Source organism: Lissotriton vulgaris, unplaced genomic scaffold (genome assembly GCF_964263255.1).
Source record: "Lissotriton vulgaris unplaced genomic scaffold, aLisVul1.2 SCAFFOLD_228, whole genome shotgun sequence".
Lineage (NCBI taxonomy): Eukaryota > Metazoa > Chordata > Amphibia > Caudata > Salamandridae > Lissotriton > Lissotriton vulgaris.
The window spans coordinates 1,735,855-1,752,051 of record NW_028252959.1 but is presented as its reverse complement, the minus strand read 5'-3'; the positions used below and the strand labels follow the sequence as shown (position 1 = coordinate 1,752,051).

At 44.2% G+C, this 16,197-nt stretch overlaps 1 protein-coding gene across 2 annotated transcripts in view; it reads right to left on the bottom strand.

The window, feature by feature from the left end:
• Positions 1-378: 378 nt before the first annotated feature.
• The window catches only part of LOC147661202 (serine/threonine-protein kinase Nek1-like), a 1,124,062-nt gene continuing 1,108,243 nt past the window's right edge, over positions 379-16,197 (bottom strand). For both annotated transcript variants that reach the window (XM_086951243.1, XM_086951242.1), the window contains one exon: positions 379-1,140. In XM_086951243.1, coding sequence (XP_086807369.1) covers positions 1,127-1,140 — 14 coding nt within the window. In that variant the 3' untranslated portion in view covers positions 379-1,126. The remainder of the gene's footprint in view (positions 1,141-16,197) is intronic.

Genomic DNA, 16,197 nt, shown 5'->3' with positions numbered 1-16,197 from the left:
CGAAAAAATTTAGTCCCCTGATATCAGCCATGGTAGGACACACGTCATCCAATCGAAAGGGTGGAAAGAAGCTACGCCCCAGTGGAAGTACACAGATAAAAAGAGAGAAAGGCAGCCAATGAATGAGAAGCAAGCAAATGAGACAGACAAAAAAGCCAAAACATGATAGGTAATACCGTAACTGGCTGACCAACCAAAATCATGCACGCTAATATTGGTATTGTACACAGTAGTAGGTCTTCGACAACAGCAAAGGTAAGAACTAAATAGGCTGCCGCCGTCCCTTTGTTAACAACGTCCACAACAGAACATCAAATGTTTATCCAGTATTTGATGTCATCACCAACTCTTTACAAACGACACAGGCACACAAGCAAACATACAAAAATCATGTTTTATTTCATACTGTTGACAGCATTATCATTTACATTAACTTTTTATTTTAACTTTTATCTCGGATTTTCAAAAACTAGGTGTCATTTGTCATATTTATGGCATGGAACATTTACGTAATCTCTGCAGGCTACGTAGACAATTTTGTAATCCTTATCATGGTGAAAAAAACAGACACTTGCACCCTGTATACCACCCCTACAGCCCTCTAAAATAATACAATAATACATATAAGCCTGCAAGCTAACCGAATGGAGAGAAGGAATACTGGCTTCGTAACTTTAAAGCAAACGGGCATTGCTCTACAGTGCTCTACAGTGTGTGCATTGGTGCGGATGGGAAGGCCCCCGTGCAGAAGTGTCCTCAGTTCAGATACCGGAAGTCCAGCCGCTGTGCGGGGCACGTGGCACAGAGCCACCTTCACAGGCAATGCAAACGCTTCTGTAATATCAAAAGTTCTCACTTCCAAGAGGTCAGTGTTGCGTGCTTTTTGAAAAAAAGCTATCATCATCATCATACATAGTGAAATGTATACCAGCGGGAATGTATGTTAAAATGAGTACCGAACGCTCAGAAATGAATAGATTGCATATGTTTCTTTCTCATGCAGCCGCCATGCCTTGAACAGAAAGCGAGGGTCTGCTCCGCCCTGCTGGGGAGGTCCGAGGCTTCTAGTTCCTTCCTTCGGCTGGCACCCCTCCAGCATACAGTGCAGGATTGGAACGAGGCAGGTTTATTCATCATTGTCTGCAGGAAAAGCACACACACAGTAGATTAGAGCAGCAAATCACAGGCCACAAATGTAACCACCCAAACACATTGATTTCTCCCCGAGGCAACACGAGTGAGTGAAGCAGTGATGCATAGTGGAGGCAGACCTGAGCGTGACGCTGGAGACAGGTTGGTGCACTTGAAAAGTTAGGAGCAGATGGCTCGGATTTTTTGGTGGATAAAGTGTGTGATTTACTACTCTTAAGCATTCGGCCATCTGATTCCTAGATTTATGCGATGGCGTTCGCTGCACAACACTTCGTCCTGGGTGGAGGAAGAAACACTATTTTTTTAACAATAATGCGGCGCATACGGCGATTTATCCTAATCCTACATAAGCAACTGCTAGCCCCGAGCCGTATGCGGAGCACTAATGAGGCTACGGGGCTGTCGCTCCTCGGTGACAAAGAACAATGCCTGCAGCCCAGCACATGTCTCTCAAAGGTGAGGACATGTGCTAACACTTCGTGTTTTTGTCCGTGGTACAAAAATGAACAATTCAGTACAATTGCACGTGCATAATCTGTATAGCAGAACATGTGTAAATGATGTATTAATGCAGGTTGCCTTAATACATCATTCACACGTGTTCTGCTATACAGATTATGCCCGGGTCATTTTTTCTCATTCTTTCAGGTTATTTTTCATCTTTGCTTTCTTCCTTGGTAACAATGTTGCCATCTTTCTCCTCCTTCTGTTTCACTTTTGGGTTTTGCTCACTCTTGATCTGTAACAAAGTTTGGTGTGGAAAAATATGTGGGACGATGAAAATGAGTGCCACTGGGCTACACCTGCAACTACCGACTCAAATTAAGCACTACACTAAGCCTAATATTTTGATACCTGTACATAAGGGCAGCATTATCCATTAGTATTTTACAGCACACTGGGTAAACTAAAACTGTACCATCAGCCAACAATGGGCCAGGAGCTTTTTCTGGACTTACAATGAGTTGAAGCCTAGCAACAGTGTCAAATCTACAAACAATATGTTTGGCATACTATCAGGTTTGTCCAATATGTTTAAAGTGCACAATTTGTCACTTCTTTTTCCTCATTTAATAGCTATGAAGCAAACCTCGACCCCATTTCTGGAAATGCTTGTCATGCCCCACTGCTGGGAGTGTTAACCCCCCCACCCCAATTTCGGGTCTGGTTGCACTCCTGAATGCAAGCACTTTGAGTTTGGGTGAAGACTGTGTAGTGCCTCGTTAACTTTCGAGATGGTGAGTGGGGAGAAAACTGAAAAAACAAATTACTTACCTTTATACTGTGGTTCTCCAGTTTTGATATCTCTTATAGATTCACATGCTTGAATCTTCCCCGTCGTCATGGTGGGAGTCCCTCGGTAACAGTAAAATTGTAGTGCTAAAGCTTTAACCTTAATCCCTATTATAAATCCATAGCAATTAGTAAACTAGTAACATTGTTTTAAAACATACAAACTTCAGCCAATCCGAGCATAGACCTTAGAGTAGTCACCCCCTGCTAGGCCACCATTTTTAAGATTTCAAGCACAATTGTAAATAGAATAACAATAGAGGAATGAAATGGTGAACCTGAAAGAGGAGGAGGATGGGTCACATGTGACTCTATCAAAGATATCATTATTGGATAACCACAGAATACAGGTAAGTAACTTTTTTCTCCAGTATTGTATCTTTTATAGATTCACATGCTTGAATCAGTATAGTAAGCAGATTCCAAATAGCAATGGCAGCGGGTAAGGTGAACCATGCAACCATGCGACCCAAAGTTGAAAATATTAATCAAAAGCAGATAGCATAAAGGCAGAAAACCCAACAAGTATATAGTGTAGCAGTGATTCATTAAAATGAAGGTACCCAAAATGTAAAACTAAAAATCAATTAGGGGGAAATGGGCCACTTGTCCTGTATACCAGGGTCAATTTCATTATTGTTCAGTCAAAAAACCCTCATTCACGTACAAAGGATCTGGGCGGTATATCTTGATTCTCCGCCTTTCTGTAAAGTGACAGCATCATCCTAGGGTTTATTTTGAGAATATGCTGACCTCCACCTGGAGGAAGACGAACTGGTGTTACAGTAGTGCCCAGAGATAAAAAGAGCAGGGCCCTTGTGAAGTGAGTTAAAATTCCCTACATCACCACCTAGGCAAGTGTTTTAATGATTTATGGTGGTGTGGAAAAGTAAAAACAATGTGGGGCGTGCGTAGAACAAGTTACTGGTCTACCGCACTGTTGGTGGTCGACATGCTTCAGCCTCACTGTCCATCTGGAGGCTTTCTTCAGGACTGGTGGGTGTATAATCGCATGTTGTGGCGACTATTATCCTATTTTATCGAGTCAGGTCGATGGTCCCTGTTTCTGGAATAAAAGAAAAGTACAGTTGTATACTTTTTCTAATAATATACCCAAAACGGTGATGCTTAATGCTTATTGCATCTTGCTGCAATAAGTGGTCTAAACTAAATAACACTGTGAGGAGTCATGGAGGAAATAAGCGTCTCTTGTTGGGACCTAGGTGGTACAGGTGACGCTCACTTGATGACATATCGATGTAAACGATGCTCGTAGTCGGATATTCGAGTAATGCGGTGTGCATGCTGAACTATGGTCTTGTTTTACTTACTGCGCATATTCAATGGTCTAGCTACGTTATTACAGAATGAGAACGATCTCATCAGTAATGAGCTGCAACCTGGGAAGTGATGACCATTGTGAGATATCATCATGAATAATAACAGAACTGTTTGATCCTATTTTTTGTTTAAAAACAAGTGTTGCATTGGTGGTTGTATAAAGTTAGTAGATAGTGAGAAGCTAACATTGTGAATAGTCGACAAAAAGGGAGGACTTTGTTCGGTGTTGTGGCATTCTTAATTATATCCAGTGTGCGGGTTCTAAAAGTGCATGCTATTTAATGTCGCCTTGCATTACGCTGCCACCCGTTGGCGTTTGTAGTAAGTACCTCAAATATCCCTTATCAGAGCTTCCTCAAAGGGCCGACCGGCTCTTCGGACCTGGTCTGGAGGAGGAATAAAGAGAGGTTAGGAGGCCTTACTTTCAGCGTTGAGGACAGGGTGGTTTCAATCGTGTCTCACCGCTATTTGCTTTGTCCTGACTTCTGTTCACGGCGCCTTGGGTAGCGCGGGCCCGTGATGAGCCAGCATTATTTACCTTTTGAACACGATGGAGAGAATGGAAAGACTTCTTCAAAAATTGTTCTCCGTGTGTGGCAAAAATAATTATGTATTGACATTGTTAAAACCTTCAGGAATTAAAATCAATTTGTTTTGTATAAGAATTTACATATGTTGTTTGTCTGGTCTTATTACTTCATTGGTTTCGTATTCCTGCTCTTGTGGTGTAGTTACCATCATGAATTCTGAATTGTATACATACTAGTTTCAGTCCAAGGTTAGCTCGCGATGGCGTCTTGCTATGGTAATTACACTCACATAGGATAACTATTTATTCTGTCAATAGATGTATGTTAGTGCATACTTTGAGCGATAGGAGCCACCGCACTAAGGGCGTTTTTCTATGTCTCTATATTGCGTGTGCACATTTTTTTTTTTAATATTTAGGATGGCCTACATGATTAGCAATCCTTTGATCTGTTGGATTGTAAGAAGTTACAGATGTAATGCATCATTTGCATGCTCTCGTTTTTATGATTTTAATGGTCATGTGAGTCTCATGTTAAAGCATGCCAGGGGATATTGTCGTTCAATCCTTTTAGGTTTGTCTGGAGACGATGAACCCAACTCTGTTCTTTTTCAAATAAAATCCTTTCAGCATTGTGGCATTTCACCGGTAGTGTTTCAAGAACTACCCAATTTAGTTAATCGATGTAGTGTTTGCTCATGTTAGTTGTGGCTCTCCTGCAGTTGACGTTGTTCCTATGCTCGCAAATGCGTGGTTTTATTTTGCGACAAGTCATCCCTATATACTTAAGGTCACAGGGGCAAGTAATCATGTAAATTACATGTGTGGTGTTAGTTAGTGTGGTAACATATTGTCCACGTGAGGTTGGTTGTCAGTTGTAGGGTCTTGGTTACTTTTGTTAATTTGCAAACCGAGCACAATCCGCATGGATAATGTCCTATGATGGAACTGAGGTTCCATGCTGTAGTGATTGTTTCACTTCTCACCTTTGCTGCCGGTCTTGTATAGACCAGTATGTCTTTGATGTTCTGTGTACTTTTGTTTGCAAATCTGAGCATTAGCCACTGGAAGGAGCCTGAATTAAATGTTCTGCAATGTTTATTAATGATCTTTTTTACTGCGTTGGTGGCCACACTATAGGTTGTGGCACATGTAGGTCGGTCTTCTGGTGGTTCTTTGGGTGATGTGTCTGGTAAGCATTCTCTCTGTTCGTTGCGTGCTCTCTTTTGGCACCCTTTTTTTTTTAGTTGGACAATTTCTTCTTTTGCGTTTCTGACTCAGTTCCTCTGCTTGTACTTTGTAGTCCTCTAGTTTACTACAGTTACGCTTAAGGTGCAGGGACTGGTTGTATGGTAAATTGTCTCTCAGTGGGCTCGGGTGAAAGCTGTTGTATGAGAGCAAGCTGTTTTTGTCTGTTGGTTTGAGGAAAGTTTTAGTTTGGAGGGTCTTGTTTTCCACATAAATAGTAATATCAAGGAAGTTTAGTTGTTTGCTGTCTGCTGTGTGGGAGAATTTAAGACATTCATCTCTTGTGTTGATCCACTCTAAAAATCTTTTCAGAGTTTCATTTGTGTCCTCATGATGACGGCATCTATGTATCGTCTCCAGAACCGGATCTTCCCGATGTATGGGTTTTGTTCGTTTTGAATATATTGCTTCTCAAAATGACTCACATAGAGCCCGGACACACTTGGGGCGAAGGTACTGCCTATTGATGTTCCGTTCAGAACAAGTATAAAGCACATTTTGACAAAAGACATTGTAAACAAGAAAGTAGATGCGAAGTGGGTCATAAAGTGTTAGTGAGAAGACCTAGTTTGATAAGGAAAGGGCCATTGAGGTTTATGGGTCCTTTTGTTATAATCTCTGTAAAAAAAAAATATGTGGTTGTGTTTGATTCTGGTGATGTATGGAGCATGTCTAGGTTGGTGAAAGTGGGTATTTCCAATCATCAGCCGACGTCAAGCTGGAATCTTTTTGATGATGGTTTGAATGGTTCTTGTGATCTGGATTCTAGGCGAGTGAGACTCAAGCCCAAATGGCATAAGGATTATGTGATGATGTTACATCAGAAATGATGTTCATATGAACATGTTACATGATCTCATGTAGTATGTTTACTATCTAGTGTCTTTTTTTAAATGTTTTTTTTTCTTCCAGTCTTTGTTGTGTAATTTTTTGTTGTAACATTGCATTGTGGGAATTGGTCATGTTCTTGCAATAGTTGTTTTAACTTTATTGTTTCTTTGTTATTCGTCTTTCAATTATTCAAAGGGAGAAGATGTGCTATAATTTGTGAATCCTGCTGCTGTGTGTGGAATGCTTTCCATGTCACCCTGTGATGTACTGATGTTCTATGGAACTTGGGGATGTTCCTTTGGCAGTTTGGATTGGATCATTGCCTGAAAGGGATGGCAGAGTTGCACTACTTGGAATAAACATCTTGGAAAATAACCTGTGGCAGAGTTAGCCATTAACTTAACAAGTCCATCATCCACATGCTTACCAAATAGATATTTGCAGTCAAACGGCTTATTCAATACCTTGAGCTGAACTTCTGGGTGGAATGTTGTAGCCCTGAGCCAACACTCCCGCCTCAACACCGCAGCTCCCGCCATCTGCCTGAAGGCGGTAGATGAAACATCCATTGCCACATCAATCATTTCAGAAGAGGCCCTCTCACTTTCTGATAAATCGTTCTTTTCTTCCTTTTTCTTGTCCTTTGGAAGCTATTCCAACAACGAGGAGATGTCAGGCCATATTTGTCAGTCATACTTTCCAAGGATAGCCATGGTGTTGAAGGCTCTGATGGCAGTAGCCGCTAGCGCGGAAAACCGATTGCCAATGTTGTCTAGCCGGGGCCCTTCCTCATCTGGTGGGACTATACATGGTGAGGAAGGATTTTTAGATCTTCTTTGAGCAGCACACATGATAACTGTATCAGGCTGAGGATGACGTATAAGGCATGTAAGAGAGTTTCAGACACCTTGCATTTTTTGTCCATTTTTGGGACAACAACAGGAATGGAGGCTGGCATCTTCATTAATTTTAGACCTTCTTGCCATAAGTAATCCACAATGGGAATTACTCCAGTGGTGCGCTGTGTACCTGCTTTAAAATCATATAGAAAACACTCCGTCTGTTTAGCGGGCATAGGTAGGTCAAAGCGATTTGACGCTCGCTCCAGGAGGTCATGAAAACTGCCGCTATCTGTAGTTGGAAAATCGGCCATAGGAGGAGTAGGTGAGAGTGGCATGGGTGCCACATAATCATCTCATTTATTGTGGGCATCTGGGCCCAACTGCAGCTCCTTTTCTTCTAGTTGCTGGTCATTGCTGTCCTGCACATTAACAGGTATTGCTAATGGAGGAGTTACATTTCTGTTCTTTCGCATATAGGCATGGTCTGCGGTGCAGAAATGACAGTAGGTATGTCCTGTATAGGAGGGGGCTGCTGAGTGGAGTTAGCCTCGGGGAAGCATCTGTAATAATCATTTAGCATCAGACGAAAGTCTGTAACTAAAGTAATGGGCATGTTGATGGAAGGCTCCTGAGAATGGTGATGCTTATCTTCATGCTCTTCATAGGGATCATGTTGCTGGAATGCGTCCAAGCATTGAGCGCAGGGACGCCCTGTATTAGAGGAGTATTTGCCCTCAAGATAGCTTGATGGATCATCTAGTGCCTTATCCTCCTATGAATCCTGGCACTTGACTGAGTTGGGAGGGACTGTATGCAGGACCATATGGACCCTCATCCCCGGATTCTTAAAAATCCAAGAGACGAGTAGGAGGCAAGGGAGAAATCTTTAAGAAGTCTTTTTTTTCCCCTCATTTGCCTCAAACCCCATTAAACAAACAAGCAGTCAGTACCATTACTCAGCGATCTGAGGAGAGTAGGCGTTAAGTTGGAATCACACGGTGCCTTCAGCCTGTAAGGTACATTGGCAGACTTGGAAGTTACTTCCCCCTAAAAGGGGGGAGCGGTTTCTCTCCGACTTGGTCCGCAAGAACCTGATAGGCATCTCTGTTGGCAAATGAGTGGGGGTGCACAACGTGGTCCAAAGAGTACAAAGGAGGCATAATCATAGGACCCGCTGTTCATGGGTACATAGTTAAAACATGAGTATGCCTCCCCATCATTCATGCCCTAACAGACTTAAGCAACAGGTCCCAGAATCCTGTCTTTACTGCTGCAAGCTCTGGACAAGTCTATCTTAGATGTCTCGAACATCGACGCCAACCACTCAGAATGCATGGGTGGAGTAGGCTCAATTCAACGCTTGCATATTTGCCTCCTGGCTAGTAAAATAGCATAAAATTAAAGAGAGCGAGCTGGACCAATGACTTGTTTTGTAAGGCCATAGATCATCAGTACTGGGGTGAATGTATGACATTGTTCTGCATTTTGTCCATCAACTGTGGTTTTTGCATTTGTCACCCCGGGTGGGATGGGTATGCTCAGACGTGAGTCCCATGCTCTCCACACCACTGGATTCAAGCAAGCCGGGCTGAAGACGGCTGGAATGCCAGAAACCGGTCCTCGGAAGCTTGTTTCCGGTCCAGGGAAGGCATGGCTTGGCAGTTCGGGCTGGACTGTTTCCATGAGGCACAGGGTCAGACTGATTTGCATATGGCCATGTCTGAACTGGGGTGGTGTGGAGTGCAAAAAAAACGATGGATTTAGGCCCAGATCTCTGTACTGGGGTGAATGTGTGACATTGTTCTGCATTCTGTCCATCAACTGTGGTTTTTGCAAAGATTATCAGAGCCAAATCGATTTGAATTAGGGCTTTCAAAATACTCTCTGTCTTCCGAACTCCACCCCAAAACAAAACAATGGCAGGACAATCTTTGAATATATGAATATCTGAGGCTTTGACTAGACCACACTTCCTACAGCTGACTTGCGACCCATTTGAAAACTTAAGACAGCCTTAGAGTGGAAAGATAGGCCCTGTGTACAGTGAATAAGTGGTTTCTCTTCAGCCAAACAGGTTTTACTATGCTAAAGAGTGTCTTAAATTAATTCTGCCAAAGTTGCTCGCACTGTACATTTGGAAGATGTTCACTCCATATTTCATTTGTGAGTTTGAATTCGCCATCCACTGCCTCTTCTATTGCCCAGTACCAGTAGGAGACCTCCCTCCTCCCCACTGGCCTGGCTATTAGCTGTTGTTCAAGACCATTACTCCAGCCTATAGATTTTTCTGGCTTTGCTGTGTTTTGACCCAGCTCTGCAGTTGGATGTACTTGAACTGAACTCCCACTCTCTCTCTCTCTCTCTCTCAGTTGTTCCCATGAAATGAGTGTACTTTCATAGGGCAGATCTCCCCATACTTTCAAATCCGCTTCTCTTAATGGTAAAGCAAGCCTATCCGGAAGACATTCCGGCGAGCCTGGTGAGTCCCAAAGAGGCGGTAAACTTGAAAAATAATTGAGGCTCACCAGGTGCTTTAGTCTAGCCCATGCTCTGACCATTACCTGGATGACTTTCAGTTTAACCTTTTTGAAGAATTTTGGATCCCCAAATTTAAATAAATAGCCCTCATCAGGTAGACTGAAAACCCCCCTAAACATAGCCAGGAACATGCCTCCTGCCTCAATGCTTACAGGCATTTTTAACAACATCCGGGAGTGTGAAAACTGAAAGGCCCAAGCGTAATACTGTAGGTCAGGTAGCACAAGACCCCCTTCTCTCTCCTATGCATTAACGTTTTCCAGGCTATTCTGGTGGTTCTATATGCCCAGATAAAAGAATTTACGACCTGCCGAAATTTATCGATAGCTGGTTTGTCAAAGTGTAGGGGGATTGAATTAAAGAGAAAGGTTATCTAGGGTACTACCACCATCTTAATTAAATTCACCCTCCTCAGAATGGTTAAAGGGAGATAGGCCCAAGATTTCATCTGTTTTTGGCTCTCCCCTGTGACTTGTGCGAAATTAACTTCTGCAATCTTGACTATGTTCTGGACGATTTTGACCCTCAAGTATCGCATGGTGAGGCTGACCTGATGTTGGCACCGCTCACGATTCCATGTCATGATCTCAGTCTTCCTGGCATTCACCTCATACCCTGAGACCTGCCCAAATTCCTGTACCAATCTGATCACTGCCGGGAAGGTTGTTTCCAGGTCTCCCGAAAGGACCAAAATATCATCTGCATACAGGGCCACCTTCCTCTCCCACTCTCCATGTCTGAAAGGCACAATGCTGAGAGCTACTTTAAGCCTCTGAGCAAAAGGCTCGATATACATTTCGAAAAGGAGAGGGGGAAGGGGACAGCCCTGCCTGGTACCCCTAGTGATCTTAAGTGGTTTAGTCAGGTGACCATTAACCAATAACCTAGCTGACGGCTCTTGATATAACATCTGGATGGTACGGCAGAACTTTTTGCCCTAGTTAAATTTCCCCATGACTTCCGACAGGTAAACCCAATTGACCCTGTCGAAAGCCTTGGTGGCATTGAGAGTCATGGCTTCAAGAGGCAGTGAATATGTAGAGGCAATATCTATTGGTCCAATAAGATCATATGTGAGGTCTGATAGATGTCTTCCTTTAACAAACCCCTTTTGATCTGAGTGAAGGATGTCATCAGCCACAGACCCCAACCTTGCTGCCAAGACTGAGGCAAAGGTTTTATAATCCGCATTTAAGAGCGAAATGGGCTGATATGACCAACATCTCGCTGGATTTTTACCAGGTTTCAAAATCAATATCACTGTAGCGTCATTCCAAGACCCAGGGGGGGCCTAACGCCCTCTGCTAGTATCATGTTGAATAGTTGTGTCGATAGCGGGATTATCACCTGACCAAAAGATCTATATAGCTTGGCTGGTAACCCGTTTGGGCCCACAGCTCTGCCTCTCTTGCAGGCAACTAAAGCCTTCTTCACTTCCTCTTGAGTGATATCTTGTTCCAAGTCTTCCTGTTATTTAGGACTCATAGGTGTCAATGTGGTCCTATCCAGCCAGTCTATGACTTTAGGCCTGTCCTCTACACAATCTTCTTGGTATATATCCTGAAAATACTCAAAAAGTGCCTCGTCAATTTCTTCATCAGAGGATAGAGCAACTGCCCCGTCACCAGCTGTGATTTCCTTAATCTGATTACGAAGCCGGTCTGCTTTTTAGTTTTCCTGCCCCTTCCCCATACTCAAAATGAGCGATCATACTTGCCTCCCATCTACGCATAAGCCTTGTTTTAAGGATGCCCTCCAACTGCTCCCTTAGTCTCTTGAGTTTTCCCAGGTCTGCTTGCTGTCTTCCCAACATAGCCTGACTATTCAGTTCTACCTGCCATCATTTACGCCTCCAGAGATGCGATCTCACACCTATAATTTTTATTCCTATAACTCGACCTGCTAGTAATAATGCCCCATAAAAAGGCTTTGACGGAGTCCCAGACCACGTGATAGTTGCTGTGCCCAGATTAGTCCTCAAGAAGAGTTCAGTCTCTCGGGATAGGAAGGTCATCTCTTCATCCTCGAGGAACAGCGTTCGGTCGAAAGACCAAGCTCTGGGCTGCTGGGCCTTTACCCAGTTAAGATTCAGTAATATTCCTGAATGATCCGACAGATGGGGTGACAAGTAGAATATATCTTTAACCTTGCCCCTTACGCTGCGGCTAACCAAGATATAATCAATTCTTGATTTGTGTCTGTACTTAAAATTTCGATATGATACTCCCAATTGCTGACCTGACCTTTCCCTCCATATATCGCATAAACCAGTTTGGGCCATCATGGTCTGAAGATGCACCCAATATCTTGAGGGGACGACGGCTCTGCTACTCGCAGATTTGTCGAGTTTAGGGTTAAGAACAATATTGTAGAGCTGGAATGTGAATGGTTTGGGTGACAAGATCAATAGAGGGATGGTCAGTCAGCTTATTAGGCGACACTCCCCAGATGTGGTACTGTTGCAAGAGACGCACCTAGTGGGTAACCGATGCATGGCCCTCCCTAAAGGGGGGTATAAGTTGGTGGCGCATGCCGGGTGTACAACCGGATCCAGGGGGGGTCGGGATTTTGGTTAAAAATTCCTTTCCCATGTCAGTACAAGCCACGTGGCTGGATAGGAGGGGCAGATATGCTGGGGTGTCGGGGCTGCTGGGGGGTAGGACAGTCACCTTTCTATCTATATATGTGCCCCCGGGCCTTCAGTCTGAAACTTTCTGAGACCTGAGCGCTGTTTTTCTTACATTGCCCCTTGGCAGCTTAGTTTTAGGGGGTGATTTCAATGCCGTTGTGGATGGAGAGGTTGACCGTAGCCCGCCACGAGTACTTAGGCAATCGCAGAGATGACTCTCAGTCTTCCTTGAGATGCTGGGAATGGTTGATAGCTTGCGAGTACGTAACCCGACGCAGGCACATTTTACTCTCGTATCAGCAGCACACAATAGTTTGTCCAGGTTAGATTACATATTGCTGCCGGCAGCTATGGCTGCCATGATTCATGATGTGCGGTATCTTGGCAGAGGTATTTCTGATCATTCTCCACTATGGATACAGCTCACGCTCGGACGACTGGCGGTTGGTAGGATAGCTCCTATCAGGACCATCTGTTATGTTTTATTTTTATGAGCTGCCAATATAAAGCGCCGGGACACTCCGTTGGAGTAGCCGTGCGCTATAGAAATTAAATTTAACATAACATAACATAACATAACATAACATAACATAACAGCGCATGGCAATTAAAAGACCCGGCCATTAAAAAGGAGGTAATTCAGATGTCGGAACGTTATTTCCAGGAGAACGTGGGAATAGTTTACTCAGCGCAGTCCCTGTGGGAAGCTTACAAGGTGGTAGCGGGAGGTGAGGTCCTATCTCTGGTTGCGGGGAAGAAGAAGAAACGTCAAGCGGAGGTAAATCAGAAAGAGTCAGAAGTCATAAGTTTGGAGGAGAGAGTGGCTGCGCCGGAGGACCTCCACTTACTGAGACTCCGACAGGATGTATACAAATGCCTAGCGAGAGATAGAGCGATAGCTCAAAATAATGCCGTGCAGAGCCGCATATATGAAAATGGTGATAAAGCCGGTAAATTGATCGCATGGCTCGAACACGAGGAATGGGCATCTAGGCTGGTACCTGAGTTAGACAGATCGGAGTCCGATAGAGTTACAAATCCACAAGCAGTGACCGACACATTTTCGGAGTATTACAAGAATGTTTATACTGCCGTTAGAGTGTTTACAGAGGCTGAGAACAGCGAAATGATCGGGAATATTGTTATGCCAGGATTGTCGGAGGAAGATAGGTGCTATCTGGACTCTCCATTCACCAACGATGAGGTTGCGCAGGCTATAAGAATGATAAAATCCGGTAAGGCGACTGGCCCCAATGGGATACCGATTGAGTTGTATAAAATAAATGCCCATAGAATCGCCCCGCATATCCGAGCCATGTTCTTAGAGAGTAAGGAGAAGGGTCAGCGTCCATAAGACCAGCACTTGGCAAATATAGTAGTCATACACAAAGCGGGTAAGCCCAGGACACAATGTTACTCATATAGGCCTATTTCGCTCCTCAATGCAGAGCCCAACATTTTGGCAAAAATGCTCGCCACTCGGTTAGTAAAGGTAATTACGAATTTGATCCACCCGGATCAATCTGGCTTTATGCTGCGTCGTAATACGGCTCTGAATTTGCGGTGGTTACACAGTGTTCTTGGATGCTCTTCCAAGATACAGGAACCGACAGTCTTGGTGTCCTTAGACACAACTATGGCGTTTGATAGGGTTGAATGGAATTATCGGTTTGCATTATTGGCGGAGCTGGGTTTTGGAAGCAAGTTTATTGGATGGGTGCGACTACTGTATGCTAACCCTGGCCAGGGTGGTCGTCAATAACTGTAGATCGAATGATTTTTCATTGGAGAGGGGCACGAGACAGGGATGCCCGTCGTCCCCGCTGCTCTTTGCTCTTGCGCTGGAGCCACTGGCGGCTTGGGTCAGATGGGATAGATCGATACGTGGCTTGCGGTGGACACCAGAATGGGAAGATAAAATCTCATTATACGCAGATGACGTTTTGCTCTATCTCACTAATCCCAGAGCGTCCTTAAGCAATTTTCTGGACGTACTAGCCATATTTGGTAGGTACTCAGGATTTGCTATAAATTGGTCAAAGTCAGTGCTTTTTGTCCTTGTAGGCAGAGAATTCCACAATCGTGCCCAATTCATATTGAACCAGTAGGGTTTAAATACCTAGGTATATATATCACGCTTGATCCAAAGTTAAGGTATGCAAATAATTTGGCTTCCCCATTGAGTAGATGTAAGAAGGATGTGGAGCGCTGGAGAGCTCTTCCATTATTATTGCTGGGAAGGGCCGCTCTGTTTAAGATGATGGCTTTACCTCGATTCCTATATGCTCTTCAGAACTCGATGGACCCGGTACCGGCCTCCTATTTTAGGGAAATTGAGACACTTCAGAGGCAGCTTCTGTGGGACGGTAGACCCTGAATAGCGTTTATTAAATTAACTCTCCCGTGGTATGATGGGGGAATCGGACTCCAGGATTTAAAGAAGTACTATTGGCCCTCAAAGCTGGCTGCTGTGAATCATATCGTCTACGGACCCCCGGGAGATCCGGGTTATGCCATGGATCGTGGGCTTGCCCCGGGTGGAAAGATAGATCGAGCTCTGTACGCTAAGCCAGGGAGGTTTCCACTAGTTGGCCCAACAGACCATGCGATACAGGTGTGGCATGAGCTAATAAATATTTAGGTTGGGAAGGAAAATGGACGTTGGCCACTCCCCTGTTGAATTCGGAGAAACTAGGGAGCCTGTGGAAATCTAAGGGGTTTGATAAGTGGGATCATATTGGGATCACCCGGATAAAGGATGTCTGGGGAGGAGACACGGTACACACATTTGAGTCTCTTAAAAAACAGTATAGTCTGCATGATAATGAGCACTATCGATATCAGCAAGTGAGACATGCTCTCCTCACTCACGTACCCAGGGATGTGATACTTCCGGAGGCGTCACCTCTTGAAGACCAGGTGCTAGACGGGCACATTCCCGAGAAGACTATTTCCTTGATATATAGGAAACTGGTTAATAACATGGAGAATCCGCTGAGGCGAATCAGAGCTCAGTGGAGTGCATGATGGCTTGGAACTAGACGACGAAGATTGGGTGGAGGCAGTTTCTTCCAGGAAGGTAGGGGCGATTCAGATGAGGCTCCAACTTGTGCAATTAAAGATTTTGCATAGATCCTATATTACCGGACCTCGGTTGGTGCGAATGGGGCAAGAGGGGAGTGGAGAGTGTAGAAGAGAATGTGGAGAACCTGGTACCTTTATACATATCCTTTGGCACTGTGTGGCGATACAGACATTTTGGACAAAGATCCATGATGAACTAAAAGAGGTATTGGGAGAGGAAATACGACCAGAAGCCCGGAGGTGTCTATTGAATATGTGGGAACCTAAAGATTTGAATGTGTACCGGAAGCAATGGGTGACGCTGGCGTATATTGTGGCTAAACAAAATATTGCTCAGCTTTGGGGAGCAAGTCAGCCGCCTCGAGTCTCTGGATGGGCCGAAGATTTGGATTGGTGTATGTTTAGGGAGAAATCGGTGTATGTGGTCAGGGGTTGCCCGGAGAAATGGGGGGAGGTCTGGGGGGCGTGGAACAGTCACTGAGGAGAGATTTGTGAACTACCGACGCCACAACTGGAATTGGAAGCACAGGAATCCCTGTGATCCTAGCACAAATATAGTTGCATGCGATTCTGTACCTGTGACTATGGGCCTACGAGATGATATATGTATGGTATCACCTGATGTCCTTATTTACGTCTTATTTCTTTTCGTAATGTAATTTCTTTTGCATTTTGTTAATAAAAAGAGTTAAAAAAAAAGAACAATATTG